Source organism: Balaenoptera borealis (genome assembly GCF_965194805.1).
Source record: "Balaenoptera borealis genome assembly, chromosome: 4".
In the NCBI taxonomy this organism is placed as follows: Eukaryota; Metazoa; Chordata; class Mammalia; order Artiodactyla; family Balaenopteridae; genus Balaenoptera; species Balaenoptera borealis.
Window position 1 is genome coordinate 62,870,301 of NC_138861.1, and position 16,351 is coordinate 62,886,651.

Below are 16,351 nucleotides of genomic sequence, written 5' to 3' on the forward strand. Positions count from 1 at the left end.
CATAATAAAAAACACACCCCATAAAGAGGCCAAAACCAGATGGCTTCACTACTGAAGTTTACCAAACATTTAAAGAATTACTACCAGTTCTTCACAATTCCAAAAAACAGAGGAAGAGGAAACACTTCCCAACACATTCTATGAGACCAACATTACTTGAGACCAAAATCAGACAAAGACATCATAAGAAAACTACAGATAAGTATCTCTTATTAATATAGATGCAAAGCCCTCAACAAAATACTTGCAAACCAACTCTAGCAACACACAAAAAGGATTATACAATATGACCAAATGGTTTCTTAGATGACACCAAAAGCAAAAACAACAGAAAAAATAAACTGGACTTCACTAATTTGCACTTCAAAGGACATCATTAAGGAAAAGAAAAGACAGCCCATAGAATGGGAGGAAAAATGTAAATCAGATCCAGTATCCAGAATATGTAAAGAACTCTTATAATTCAACAATGAAAGACAAATACAGTAAGTCCCCTACATACGAACCTTCAAGTTGAGAACTTTCAAAGATGCAAACATGCGTTCCCATGTCCAATCATGTAAGTTAGCTCAGACGTCTGTAAGATTACTGTACTGTAAGATTAAAAATGTTTTTATTTTTTGTGTTTTTTTTTATGTATTAATGTGTGAAAAGTATTATAAACCTATTACAGTACAGTACTATATATCTGATTGTGTTAGTTGGATACCTAGGCTAACTTTGTTGGACTTAATGAACAAATTGGACTTACAAGCGCGCTCTCAGAACGGAACTCGTTTGTAGGTAGGGGACTTACTATAACCCAGTAAAAAAGAATGAGCAAAGGATTTCAATAGACATTTCTCCAAAGAAATACAAATGGCGGGACTTCCCTGGCGGCACAGTGGTGAAGAATCTGCCTGCCAATGCAGGGTACGCAGGTTCGAGCCCTGGTCCAGGAAGATCCCACATGCCGTGGAGCAGCTAAGCCCGTGCGCCACAACTACGGAGCCTGCACTCTAGAGTCCGCAGGCCACAACTACTGAGCCTGCTCACCACAACTACGGCAGCCTGCGCGCCTAGAGCCTGTGCTCCGCAACAAGAGGAGCCACCGCAATGAGAAGCCCGTGCACCACAACGAAGAGTAGCCCCCGCTTGCCGCAACTAGAGAAAGCCTGAGAGCAGCAACGAAGACCCAACGCAGCCAAAAATATAAATTAAAAAAAAATATATTGATAATTATTGAAGTTGGGTGATGGAAACGTTAGGGTTTCTTATGTTACCCTCTCTACTTTATGTACTTGAAAAATTCCATAATTAAAAATAAAAAAGAGGTTCTGCTTTCTCTTGCTTCAGGACAAGGTTTAACTGCTAGCCTCCAATAAGAGTCTAGTGCTGCTTTCTTCTACCCCTGAACATAACCCAAAAACCCCTTTTGATTGGCATTAGCATTGAAATGAACAAGCTTATTTGGTTATTTAACATTCCAAAACCATTGTCTATGTACTCTTACTTATTCTTGGTCAGGTATTGTGGAACAATAAGAAATCAATCAATTTCTCTATTTATCTAAGCCCTCAGTTCCTAACACAGAGCTCCTAAAACCCTAGCAATTTCCCAAGTGATAAGAGCCATAGGGGTAACTTTTGTTATATTTGGTTCTTGTTTCTAGTTCTGAAATAGCTCCAGAGTTAAAGGTATTATAAAAGGAGCATCTTTGTTATTTATAACAAGTCCCTTTCAAACACAGAGTTTATGCTAATGAGGTGAATTTTAGAAAGCCCTTAAGGATGGGAGGGCTGGTTGCCAGGGGGAACCAGTGGTGTGATAAGAGGGTTGGAACTTTCAGCCATTCCCTCCCACCTCCAAATCCAGGGAGGGGAGAGGGGCTGGAGAAAGAGCTCAAACATCAAAGACCATGATTTCATCAATGATGCCTACATAATGAGGCCTGCGTAAAAATCCTAAAGGAAAGTGTTCAGAGAGCTTGTGGTTAGTGAACACATCGAGTTGCTGGGAGGGTGATGTGCCCAGAGAGGGTATGGAAGTTTCATGCTCCTTCCCACATACTTTGCCCTATGCATCTCTTCCATCTGGCTGTCCTTGAGTTGTGTTCTTTTATAATACACCTGTAATTTAGCAAGTAAACTCTTTCCTTGAGTTGTGTGAGCCAGTCTAGCAAATTATAAAACTTGAGGTGTATAAATCAGAAACCTCTGATTTATAGCTGGTTGGTCAGAAGGACAGGTGACAACCTAGACTTGTGACTGGCATCTAAAGTGAGGGGGCCTCTTGTGGAGTCTGTGTTAACCCCAAGTAGACAGTGTCAGAATTGAACTGGTGCTGGAGAACTGGTGGGTGTGGGAAAACCTCCCCACACATTTAGTGTTAGAAATGTTGTGAGCAATAGAGGAAAACACTTTTCTTTTAGGTATCCATTTCTCTAATCTTTAAAAAATGTCCGTTTCTAATTCCAGCTTGCCCAAGAGTTCCTAAGAAACCACACTCTCTTCTTCTTCACTGGCCTCCCATATCATAATACAATCAATTTTAGTTTGGGAAAGTTTCCCAAACATCTTCAAGTACCTTTACCTGAAGAATTCCGTACCACAGAAGAATACCCAGAAGATTTCTGGGAACATCTAGAAGTTGGGACAATAGTCAGTCTTCTCTGTTTTGATGCAACATAAGACATTTAGGTGATAAGTACAAATTCAGGAGTTCCTTACTCTGCTCAATTTACTCCATAGAAATAAGTTAAATACTAGGGGGCAACACAGTGATCTAGCACAGTTAGATCTCTGATCTAGAAGAGTTAGAGCTGTCTCTCTCATATTCCCTGAGTGATATTGGGGAAGTTACAAATATCTTTATATCTAACCTGTAAGATATTGAGACAGACAATCCTCCATGGACTTCTTGTGCTACTTACATGTCTTTATGGGTTGTATCAAGACTGCAAGGCTCTCAATGCTCTTTTACCCAGGCCATTTCTCAGGGTTGTTTATGCAACTGATCATCTTAAGAGAGGAGGCTTTCTTTCCTACTGCTTTGGTTCCTCAAACTGTGAAACAACGGGGAAACAACGGTTCCCCAAACTGTGTTCCTCAGCTGCAACACAGAACCACCACATGTGTAGCATTTTTCTAAGCGATACAGTGTCTCCCAGGTGCAACTCTGGTGCAAGAGGAATGACACAAATGTGTTGATGCTCAGACTGCTTGCAGTGTCATGAGCAATAAAGTCTTTTGTCGTGTCCTTCGTCAGTATCCAAGAAATAGGCTAATTTTTTAGTTTGTAAGTAGAGTAAACCCCAACCTTGACAAAATATAGGAATAATCTCTACCCTTAACTTAACTCCCTGGAATAGTGTACACTTGTGCTCCAAATGAGACAACACCAAAAGTAATATAGTTAAAAGTATGATAAATTCCAGTATAGGATTTGAGGCAGACCCTAAATATGAAATTCACAGAAAACGTGGAAGAAAGTATTCCAAGTGGGGAGAATAGGTATGTGAAGTGAGGGTGAAGGAAATAAGAATGGAGTGGGGAGTTCTTCCTGGGGAGAACTGGAAAACAGGAAGGGTAAAGTCAAATGACAGGTCTCTAAAACTAGACCTGCATATCCAGGAAGCAGGCAATGGGAACCACTGTAGGTTTTGAGTAGGGAAGTCGTATGATTAGAACTTTGTTTCAGGATGATTAGTCTGAAAGGATTATGCAAAGTGAATCTGAAGAATTTGGGGGAGAGGATCAAAATGGTTTCACGTGAAGAACTGGACCTGTTAAGGAAACAGAGGAGTCGAGAATAACCTAAAGTTTTTGCCCCGTGAGCCTCGAATACTGTGCTGAAAATGGAAGTGAAAAAAATTGAATAACTGTTTTGGAAGTAAGGGGTAAAATCAGCTTGACTTTGGATACAATAAAGTATACAATGATGTGGAAGCATTCTAAACATAATTTTCATCACATAGTTGTAAATACAAACTAAAGTTTGGGTTGGGATAATCACTAGCCAAGGGATAATAGTACCAATGATTAGAAATAAGACGTTTCCATCAGAGGAGATGGTTTAAAGAGAAATAGAAGGATGCAAGGTAACTGGCCTTTAAAGGGTGCCAACAATTAAAGGCTGGGAACAGAACACAACGGACTGGCATTGCTGGAAGAGCTCTTTTGCTTATATCTTGGTAGCTAGAGCCGAAATGGATATACACCAGAGAGGCACTACAGGATACTGGATTATCTTTCAAATTAAAGGTCACAACCCCTTAGTGGGGTATAAAAATCGATTTAGTATGTCCTACAGTGTAAGGTTGTATGTTGTTTCATGAAACTTTTGTTCTAGATATTTAGAAATAAATGATGTGTATATGGAATTTTGATGAAAAAGTATTTTTGAGAGCCAACTAGGTTTGAACTTTGGTATAGTGGTTAACAGCACAAGCTCTGGAGCTAGCCTGTTGGAGTTTGAACTCTACTTGAACTCTTCCCCTAGCTGTGTAATGCTAGGCAAGTTCCTTTTCTCTTTTCTTTCTTTCTTTTTTTTTTTTTGCACTTATTATTTTGAGACAATTATAGATTCACATACAGTTGTAAGAAATAATAGAGAGATACTGTGTACCCTTAACCTAGTTCCCCCAAAGGTAACATCTTGCCAAACTAGAGTAACTTATCACAACCAGGATATGACATTGAACTGTATCACAAGGATCCCTCACTTTGACCTTTTACAGCCACAAGCACTTCCCTCCTGTCTCCTTCCCCCTTATAACCCATAGCAACTACTAATCTGTTTTCCATTTCTGCAGTGCTGTCGTTTCAAGAATGTTATATAAATGGAATCATACAGTATGTAACTTTTAAAATTGGCTTTTTTTCACTCAGCATAGTTCTTGAGGGATCCATCCAGGTTATCAATAGTTCGTTCCTTTTTATTGCTGAGTAGTATTCCACTGGGAAACTTTCTTAACTCTGTAGGCCTTACTTCCTTCATCCATAAGATAATGATAGGGTTTTGAAGATTAAACAAGTTCATGTATGTTAAGCATTTAGAAATGCTTGGGATGTACTAAGAATAAAAAATTGTGGGACTTCCCTGGTGGCACAGTGGTTAAGAATCTGTCTGCCAATGCAGGGGACACAGGTTCGAGCCCTGGTCTGGGAAGATCCCACATGCCGCAGAGCAACTAAGCCCGTGTGCCACAACTACTGAGCCTGTGCTCTAGAGCCCACAAGCCACAACTACTGAGCCTGCGTGCTACAACTACTGATGCCCGTGAGCCTAGAGCCCATGCTCTGCAATAAGAGAAGCCACAGCAATGAGCAGCTATGAAGAGTAGCCCCTGCTCGCCACAGCTAGAGAAAGCCCATGCACAGCAACAAAGACCCAACACAGCCAAAAATAAATAAATAAATAAAATTTTTAAAAAAAAGGAATAAAAAATTGTTAGCTATCAAAATTATTATGGTCCTCCATAAGTAAGTTTAAAATTTTTATTTAATTTAAAATAAACCTTCATTGAATGTCTATGTGATACAGTGCTAGATGCTAAGAAAATTTCTTAGATATGTTCCTTCCATTTTTCAAAATGGTGGACATCAAGTCTTAACTCACAAAATATATCAAGGAACCAGCAAGCCATCTTGATGAGGTATTATTTCATACAAGTATATTATTCCCCTAATTCAAGTAATGTCCCAGCCACTCCAATGCTCAGAGAGATGAGTAATCTGGGCAACTGCAAGTTCACATAATCTGTTTAAAAAAGGTTTGTAGTAAGTACAGATAGGAATTCAATATTTATTGAGAAACTAAAGGTAGTAAACCATGTGCTTTTATTATTTCATTTAATCTTCATAATTTTCCGGTGAGTTTCAAAGCTTTTAGACCCAAATTAATAGCATATAATGAGATGAGATGTGAGATAATTGATCAATGTTGTAAGCATGACACGATTCCACCTTAAGAAGACATTTCATATTCTACCAGACGGGAGTTACAGACACATTGACTATAAAACCAACCACCACTGTAAGAAATCAGTTCACCAGAAAAACCTTCAATCTTGCCAAAATCAAAACAAAATAAAAGAAAAACCAAACCCCAAAGCTAACAGTTCAAATCTGTGACCTCCTAGAGTTTGTTATTTTAAAAAGCAGATTTTCAGAAGGCTGGAAGCCAGTGTTAGCACTTTTCCTATTAAAAAGCCACCTCTTATGACACATCCATAACAACAGATAAGGAACAGAATTAAAGCAGCTCAGCAGTGAAGGTCTCCTGACGAGATCTGAGCCTACATACATCAGCAGCTTTCTCCGGTTCTGACTGCAGGCTCCTCCCCAGACCCTGAGCCGCTCTGGGTATTACATGTGGCTAATACTCCATAACTCATGTTCATTCTTGTTACAAGTACTCACTTACAAAAACTCTAAGTTATGTAAACAGTAAAATTCTAGCATTTCATATAACTGAAGTGAGAAGAGATGTAGAAAATTGTATAAAAAAGACAAGGATGAAATGACTCAAAAAAGTTAACAAGTAAAAGCCATTTTCCTTCCCCCTTCCTTCCCCTTCTGATTTTCTTTTTTTAAGCTATATTCCAGAAAGACTTTTCTATAAGTAAGTTCTTGGCCAACATTACCATATACCACTTTACTGGTAATCTACTAAGATCATCAAAGTAATACAATTTACATTCTTACATGCACCCCTATGTTCATAGCAGCGCTATTTACAATAGCCAAGACATGGAAACAACCTAAATGTCCATCAACAGGTGAATGGATAAAGAAGATGTGATACATATATACAATGGAATACTATTCAGCCATAAAAAAGAACAAAATAATGCCATTTGCAGCAACATGGATGTAACTAGAGATTATCATACAAAGTGAAGTAAGTCAGAGAGAGAAAGACAAATACCACATGATATCACTTATATGTGGAATCTAAAATATGACACAAATGAACCTGTCTATGAAACAGAAACAGAATCAGGGACATAGAGAACAGTCTGGTGGTTGCCAATGGGGAGGGGGGGTGGGGAGGAATGGAGTGGGAGTTTGGGATTAGCAGATGCAAACGGGTATATATAGAATGGATAAACAACAAGGTCCTACCGTACAGCACAGGAAAGTATGTTCAATATCCTGTGATTAACCATAATGGAAAAGAATATGAAAAAGAATGTATATAAGTGTATAAGTGAGTCACTTTGCTGTACAGCAGTAATTAATACAACACTGTAATTCAACTATACTATAATAAAAAAAATTCACACATCTTCTGGGTTTTTCCCTTTTTGACTTCACCTATGACAATCATTCACAAAAATTCCAGCAAAAAGAAATGAAAAGGAGGAGGCTGACTCTTGTAGTAGGCTTGATTCTTGCAGTAGTACCTTGTATTAAAGAAATAGAATTGTGCCAGGGCTAAGTCATTGGGAAGAAGTTTCTAAGAAGGGCACAGATTTGTTGGCCTATATGCAGCATTTTTCTTTAGTACGTAGTCTATTAAAGGAATCAAAACCTTAAACCTATCTAGTGCCCGGTAAATAATAATAATAATAATAATAATAATAATAATAATAATAATAATATAATAATGATAATGGCATCTAACGTCAGTACTCACTGAATGAATCAACACTGTCCTCTTTTTTTCTTGTCTATGAACTGTCAATCAACTAGACAATACTGATCTGCCTTCTCATCAAAATACATGTAACTAATTACATTAAAAGTAGAATCAAAGACGGAATAAAAAGATAGCTTGACTATAGGAAATGAGATGAAACTCAGGATAATTTACTCATTCAAAGTAAAGTGCTGAAGAAGAAACTACTGGGCATCACTGGAGAGAGAAAACTGCCTTAGTTTTTTGTCTGGTGTGACCAAATCTACGGAGGACAATACTGTCCTAAGTCTGATCCGAATACTAAGAAGTTTAAGACAATCTCTGCTCTCAAGGATTTTACACTTTAACTAGGAATGTAAACACACAAGAATTAGAGAGCAAGCAAAAAGCCTTAAGCTCCAAGTTCTGCAGGACTTGAGTGAATGGAGAAATGAACTGGGCCAAAGCTGTCAGGGAGCGCTTCACAGAGCTCTCATCTAGACTAAATGGGGATGTAGGGGGCACAGGGGGAGGGAGAAGGGAAGTAAATGCTCTGGGTGGGATGTTACAGGAACAAGGCAGGAGAGGAGGCTGAGGTCAGCTCATGCAGTCAGTGAAAAGGCCAGTGTGGACAGAGTGGTGGGTATGCGTGTGCTAGGAGAGTGTACACTGAAGCTGGGGGACTTGTAGGTGCCCAGCCAAAGTGGGAGAACGTAAAATGATAAAGTGGAGCCAAACTTCAATATTTCTATCTTTATTATAAAATGTGTAAATCACCTTGAGATCCCTAAAGTTAGGTGCCAATTACAGAAGAAATAATTATTGGTTTGGGGAACCTTCGTACATTCGAACATATGTGCTACTTTTCAAGGTAATTCCACCAGAAAGGAATGCTATTACACGACCAAGCTCAAAATGACTTAATGTTATGGGAAATCTACAAATCAGAGCAACATTCCAGACCAAATACTTGAAGTTCCTGGGATCTGTTTGTTTTTAAACTGCTTGTTCATGGTAATACATATATATATATATACACACATATATATATATATATATATATATATATACTTCTTTTCATGAATGATAAAAAAATTTACATCTTCCTAACAAATGAAAAAACAGCCATAGAAAAACGATATAATCGTGAAATAAAGTCCCCTTTGAACATATTATTATCTTAAAGGAACAGCATAAACATATATTAATCCTACTTTACTTGGAACCAGAAAGATAAAGATTTTTAAATGCAAGACTCTGAAAACCTAATCCTGTAAGAAGTACCTGCATGGAAAATCTGGCGAATATGCTTACTGCTCCAGTTACAGTCATGGGAAATAAAACCTAAAGCGGACACTTCCTCTTATGGAAACAATCAAAAGGTGGTTAGAAGATTAAAAAAAAGAAAAAGAAAAAGAAAAAGAAAACTGAAAGATGTTGGTGTGGCACGCACCTTCTGTATCATCGCGCATTTGCTCCACCAAATCTGTCAAATCCTCCCAAGAGTCTTTGCAAACAGCAAAAAGAAAGGAAAAGAAAGATAAAATGTCATGCAAGCCAAGAAAGAAAAGTGTTATTAAAAACAAGGTTTCAAAAGGGATAACTGAAAGGGAGATGCCTAGAACTCTTTGGGCTTAACTCAGAGATTAGCGGTGAAAAGCGCTGGGAACGTACCCAAAGAGGAATGTGACACTAACCGAGCAGAAATATCAACTACGACTATTAAATAGGTCTCAAAGCTAAGATTAATAATTTCAAGGCTTCTAATTTCACAGATCTTCTATGGGATCTGTATATCCCATAAATAACAGACTTTTTTTCCCATTGAAAATCAAGATGAGACTCTGTATTCTAGTGTACACAACAGGGACCTCATTCAGTATTTCTTTTGATCCCTTCAGTGAAGCTAAAAAAACATGTGGAATGTTTTTTAGACTCAGGCCAAATATCATGATGCAGAACTAGTGACTTTTCCTAAAACAACCAAAGAACAACCTAAATACCTTTCCCGAGCCTTCCACCCCAACAGCTCTCCTTCCCCCAAACAAAAATAAAGGACAAGTTGCTGTTTTGAAGATAAATCACTTATAATTCAATAAAGACAGATGTTTATTCAGTTAAAAGTATAGTACTCTCTCTCCCCTCTTACTATAAACTCAGTGTTCTTGTATACAGAATATTCCATGTGAGACAAAAGGACACAGATGTCAAGATTACAAATATAATATACTTTATTATAGTGTCTTCTACTAGTGTCTTAAAGCTGTAAGATCATTATCTGTTCTGAAATGAATTTTGAGAACCTATAGAAATTTTTTAAATGGATTAGGTTCATCCTTCAGTAACTCTGAAACCATGGTATTATACACAACTGCAATATTCATAATTAAACTCACAAAATCACGTGAATTTTATATGTGTAAATACGCAACAAATAAAGGTAAGTTCTCAGAGGATGAAGCATAACAGAAATGAGAAAATGGGCAAAGAATACTTTGCCCATGATAAGCCCTCTTTCTTGAAAAATTTATCATGGAAGCCAGCATAGGATCTGAAGCAATAACTTGGAGTAATGATCCAGAAAAAAGAATTTATCATTTGTCCTACTCACTAATTCATTAAATTATCACTGTAATTAAACTGGTCAACTTTGGTTCTCACGTGGCCTAGTGATCTTCAAGTGGACTGTAAACGTTCATTCTAGTGTCAAATACAGGTTCAGTTATCCTGTAAAGATGTGCAAAAAACCCCACAAATATATAAAAAGTTAAAATTTAAATTTAAATTCAGAAAACAGGGAAGCAGATGGGGATCTAGTAAGGTGATATGTGATTAAAATGGAACTTTTTTGAAAACTACATAAATAAAGATTATTGGTTAGGTCAGACACAAAGACAGGCAATATAAAAAGTAATATAAAGGGTAATATAAAAAGAATGCAAGTACCTATACCCTATTACACTTGTACCGTTCCCCAGTTCAAAAGTTTAGAAATTAATGACTTAGAAAACCAAGCACAGGAGTACAGCTCAGAGAACCAGGATTAAATTCCTAACTTCTGTCAACATCCCAAGCAAGTCACTTTATAAACAGAGGTAGGAGAACATGACAGTTCAGAGAACAGACTCAAGAGCTGGAACGTGTGGGCTCACGTCCCAGCTCCACCCCTTACTGGCTGTATGACCTTGGTCCAGGTACTTCACCTGTTTTTCCTCAGTCAGTTTCCTCATCTATAAATCATGGACAAGAGGAGTACCTATCTTACAGCCCTGCTGCAAGGAGTAAAAGAGTAAACACAGGTCCAAAATCTTTTATCTGAATATTTTCTGGCCAAATGTATTCTGAAATGCAGGATTTTATTTTTTTTAGAAAGGTAAAATGGCATATACTGAGGCCAACATGCAGAACCAGCAGGGCCTGAGACAGCACTTCACCGGCAAGCACATTAGTATTTCTGCAGGAAACATATGGATATTCAAATTAAATGGGATAAAGACTATAAATAGCCTTAAGTAAATTCAGGTCATATTCTAGCATCAAATGAGTTCAGGCAAATTTATGAAAAATGCTTTTGGTTTTAAGAGCTTTTTTTTGCATTTATGTCTAGAACACTTAGAAAGTATCTCATACAGAAAAAGCACAATATTATTATTTTACAATGAACTTGTGTTAAAATACATCATATATATATATTTGCATATATGATTTTCAAGTATAATCCCCTGAAAATATAATATGCTACAGATTTATATTATGTAGGATTATAGATTCATAAGAATATTCTTTTAACGATCATGTTAGTTTGCCATACAGACTTGCCATGTGACCTTGTGAAAATCCGTAAGGTGACTTCCTATTTTATTCTTCATTTCTTTAACTAAAAACTACATTTGTCACCTAATAAAAGTCTACTCTATTAAAGCAAAATATAAAGAAACTCCAAGATTTGTGCAAAGAAGAGCTCAGGAAAGTGAATTTCTAGGTGGAAATGGGTGTGGGTACAAGGGATCTCTCTGATTTTCCCCTTGGCATGGGCCATCTAGAGCACTTTTCTGTTCCAACTGGACATATTTTGTTCTGTTTCTAAAACAAAATATAAAATTATGAGTGTCAGAGCGATGGAATCAATTTAAAAGAGCCCTCCTCCCCAGAAAGGTAAAAGGTATGTTTTCTCCTTTTAAAGTTGTTACCCACTTTACCTTGGCATGCTCACAATTTTATTGTAATAAAGAATGGATACCATAATGCTCTTTTATAACCCCCAAAGAAGGATTTATAAAAGATTTTTAAAAATTGTGCCCTCTGGAATATGTTCAAATTATTAAAACAACAACAATAAAAGCAAAAGTATCTAATACATGAATCAAAGAGGTAGGTGGCAGCATGACCAACTCTTGTCTCTTTCCCAGAACATTTCCTTTTTCTAGGGATAATACTTTGTTGCCTTGAGCATGTTTCGCCTGGTCTAAAAAACTATATTACCTTTAATTTGTATCGTAATACATATTCACAAATTGCAAAGAAGCATAATCTAAAGCCTTGCTGGTTGATAACAAAAGATAGGTCTGGATTAAAATTTTGCTCTAGATAATGCTAGATAAGTCAGAGCTGTAGCAATCAGAATTGTGCCAGATGTGCACTATAAATATTAAAGTGAATGGTAAAGGGGAGCTTCCAAAGTTACTCTGGCTAAACAGACAGCCTCAGTTCACTCAAAACACTGACTCACAAGGAAAGGAGTGCATACCTTATAAATGCCAAGTGGACTGTCACAGGGTGTGGTGGCATGAGACCAATGCAACGTCAGGACCACCACTCCACTCTAAATGCTTGGGTTAAATGGTTAAAAATGCTGCTCTAACAGACTCTATCATCTTATTTTTAAGATGCATATGAACAAAGACATCTTTTAAAGTCAAGAGATAAGAGACAGGCTGGAACTATACAAAGGCCCTGAATTAGGACGCATAGGTTATTTGAGGTTCACTGAACCATTTCCTGGCTAAACGTGGAGACTAATTTACTTAGCTCTGGAAATATTTAATTAGGTGGTACTGTAAAATAGTTGTTCTTACGGTATGTGGTGACTCAATGATGATGCAGTGTGGTCTGGTAAAAGAGGGCCTAGCTTTGACATTGGACCCTGCATAGCTTCTACTTTTTTCTCTCCATGAGGGAGAGCTGAAGCTCCATCCCTCCTGAGAAGCACTGGAATAGACTCAAAGTGCCTCTCCATTGTTTATGTACCCAGGCTTGTGAGATCTCTCTTCTTCTTGATACGTTCTCTCTTCAGGAGTATTATTACTATAGATGAGGGAGTTGCAGTCAAGTTTAGAGACAAAAGTAACCAAGTTACACTGTCTCCTTGAGGCTAGGTGTCTCTGATTTAGAGTGTTACTTTTTAAAAGTTTACTAGAGTTTCTTGAGAGTTTCTTGAGGGGAGAGCCTTCCTGAAGCCCCAACCACTGATCACAAATAACTCTGAAGGACTGTTGTGAAAATAAATGTTAATTAATTTAAAGTACTTAGCAAATCACAGGTACTCAATGTCAACTTCACGTTTATAAGAAACCAATATGTGCCCTGTATTTTGATTTGGCTACAAACTGGAGTCCTCTAAGTATATCTGCCATAATTATTCAAAGGAAATAGAGGGAATGGGATTGGGAAAAAAACAAAACAAAAAAAAACTAACTACTAAACACAGGGAAAGAACATAAGTCAATCTAAGTAGACCAAGGACAAATTTAGCAGCTGAGACACTGTTAAACAATAATATAATTAGGCTGGTAACCTAATAATAAATATTAGCAGAGGAACTGTCAAGCTAACTTAAAAAAATGCTAAGAGGTACTGTTATAATAAACCAGTAATTTAGGCCAAGGTCTATCTTCTCCCCAAAGTATAGTAAAAAAACAAAAATATCAGCAAAGAAATACAAATGGTCCTGGAAAAAGTAGTATTAAGTTACTGTGATACTGTGATTTATAATAAGAAATATACATTTGGTTTTCATGCCCAGTCCCTGACAGAGGCCTCCTGAAACCTTATAAACTCCTAAGTGAAAAATACACTAGGAGCATCTGTTGTTCTAATGAGGTGACTCTGGGTGGTCTCCTGAATGGGATCTGGTTCCCATAATTAGAAACTTGGAATTATCAGCACCACTCCCCCACCTCTCTGAAGAGACGAGAGGGGCTGGAAATGGAGCTAATAATTGGTCTTATCCATGTGAGGAAGCCTCCTTAAAATCCCAGTAGTACTGGGTTCGAAAGCTTTCAGGTTGGTGAACACATTCACACACCCAGAGGGTGATGTATTCCAACTACACGGGGACAGAAGCTCCTGCGCTCTGGGCCCTCCCAGACCTTACCCTACGTATCCCTTCATCTGGCTGTACATCTGTTTCCTTTATCATATCCTCTAATAAACTGGCAAACGTAAGTTAAGTGTTTCCCTGAGTTCTGTGAGCTGTTTAGCAAATAACTGAATTCAATAGAGAGGAGGTCATGGGAACCTGTGATTTGTAGCCCAGCCAGAGAGAAGTGGTGGGTGACCTGGGGACCTACAACTTGCACTTGGCAGCTGAAGTGTACGGTTGTGGGGTGGGAGGGAACAGTCTTGAGCGTCTGAGCCTTTGATCTGTGGGATCTGATGTTATCTCCAGGTAGGCAGAGTCAGAAAGGAGTTAAATTGTGGGACACCCAGCTGGTGTCGCAGAATTGCTTGGTATTGGGAAAAATCACACACATTTGGTGACAAGAAGTGTCAGAAGTGAAGTGTTCTGTGTGAAAGTAAAAGAGAGACACAAGAGGAGGAATGTAGGTTTTTCCAATACAGTTATCAACATTTGAGCTGTTTAATATTAACTGAGCACGAACGGGGAGCAAAGGGCTTTACTAAGGCAGTTAGGACAGTTAATCTGTACAGAAGAGACAAAGATGAAATATCCACAGACACTGCCCTTGAGGAGAACTACGTGACTATGACACAAGGTAAAAAGGGATTGGTATTAGATAAAAGAAGATAAAACAGATTCCTAAGTCAGGTGAGCAGCTAGGTGACACAGGGCCTGACAGGGAGTGAGGGGATGAAAAAAAGGGGCCTCCACTGCATCAGGAGACCCTTTGCCCTCTTGCCTGAATGGCTGCAATGGCAGAAAATAACGTCCCTGACTAACTGGACCTCAACTGGGTAGCTGCTGCCCATAGAAGAGGACACTGTGAAATTCTCAGATAAGACAGAGTACATCTCATACATACCCTAAGTTTTACAGCTCTTGGAGAAAGAAAAAAGAAATTCCAGCAGCCTTTTCACTGCAGAAAGTAAACTATAGCAATCTTAGAGAAGTGTGAAATTTCTCACTGTACAATCAACAGTAAAACTCATTCTCTTCTGCTAGGACATTGTCACTAGCTCAAAGAAAACTGCCCCCCCCCCCCAAAAAAAGATAAAACATTATCATGAAGTTTGCAGCTGCTGAATCAACTGTCCTAAAAACCCACAACTGTTTCCTTTGAAAGTTCAGATTTTAATACAGTGTGGGAAACCACAACCAACTGCAGTGGCGAAAGATAAAAATAAGTTGCAAAGAGGCAGCCAATATGAAAATTCATGACACCATGGCATTAAAAATTTTTTTTTAATGTTTATTGCAGCTTGGAAATGTGTATAAAAAAAGTAAAATACATTACTATTTGACCCAGAAATTCCACTTCTAAAAATGAAATTGTTCAAGTGAAAAGTGTTCAAATTATAAACATAATGATGTACCAAAACTGTTTGGGGTAGCCTAATTTAGAAATAACCTAAATATCTGTAATAAGGGAGTAAAGAAATTATGGCACATCCAAACATGTGAAGACATTAAATGAGGCAGTAGAGATTTCTATTTACTGAAGTGGAGAGAAAAATGGCAGGTCACACAAGACAGTTATGGGATGACCTTACATGCATAAAATGGTGCGAGTTTGTAAACGAACCACATGTGTATACATTAAAAAAGAGAATCAGGTTGCTAAACCTTACCAGTGGTTACTGATAGGTGCTAGAATTTTAGGTGAATTCTACTGTTTTATATTTTTTTACTTGTCTGTATTCTGTGACTCTTAAATGTGAATATATTATTTTTATAACTAGAAAAATAAAGTTGTTTTCACTAAAATTCATATATATATAATAATTCTAAATATATTTTTCTAAGAGAACCCCATTATTTTCAATATGCTGATATAATTTTTTTTATTGGGGAAAATTTAATTATGATGAAAAATAAATACTTAGGGGTCATTTGACAATAAGTATGTTTCACTGTCCCTCTACACATGTGTTTCTAAGCTCATCAAATTCATCTATTTGTTCTCTGGCAAAGTTCAAATACAAAAAATTGCAAGGGAATGAATTTTAGTATTTACTTCCCTGTACTCAAAAGTACTTCGTAGCAGTCCCAGTGGGGCTGGAACAACTGCAAAGGAAAATCATGCCCCATTATCCTCTCCACCTTCCCAAAAAAGGGGCACAACCAACAAACCCGAAATAATACAGAACCACACTGAAGCGCAGAGAATACTGTGGGTGCTCTCAAATGACAGCCTTGCTCTCTTCCTAGCCAGGTCTCACACATACCCAGGCTTGGGAATCCAACAGCTTGAATTCCAATCTGAGATCCATCACTGAGTATTAGTTATCTAATCTGGTACAGCATTTACCTCTGGAAAATGATAAAGATGTCCGTGATTAGCTTAGGACA

General features: G+C 37.7%; 1 protein-coding gene across 13 annotated transcripts in view; it reads right to left on the reverse strand.

Moving 5' to 3' along the window:
• RUFY3 (RUN and FYVE domain containing 3) overlaps window positions 1-16,351 on the reverse strand; it is an 89,981-nt gene that overhangs the window by 43,679 nt on the left and 29,951 nt on the right. For 9 of the 13 annotated variants that reach the window (XR_014244000.1, XM_082390184.1, XM_082390178.1 and 6 more), the window contains one exon: window positions 9,056-9,109. The exons of the other annotated variants lie outside the window; for them this stretch is intronic. Coding sequence is in view for 8 of the 9 variants with exons in the window: in XM_082390184.1 (XP_082246310.1) it covers window positions 9,056-9,109 (54 nt within the window). In the remaining variant the exon portion in view is untranslated. The remainder of the gene's footprint in view (window positions 1-9,055; window positions 9,110-16,351) is intronic. 13 annotated transcript variants of the gene reach the window in all.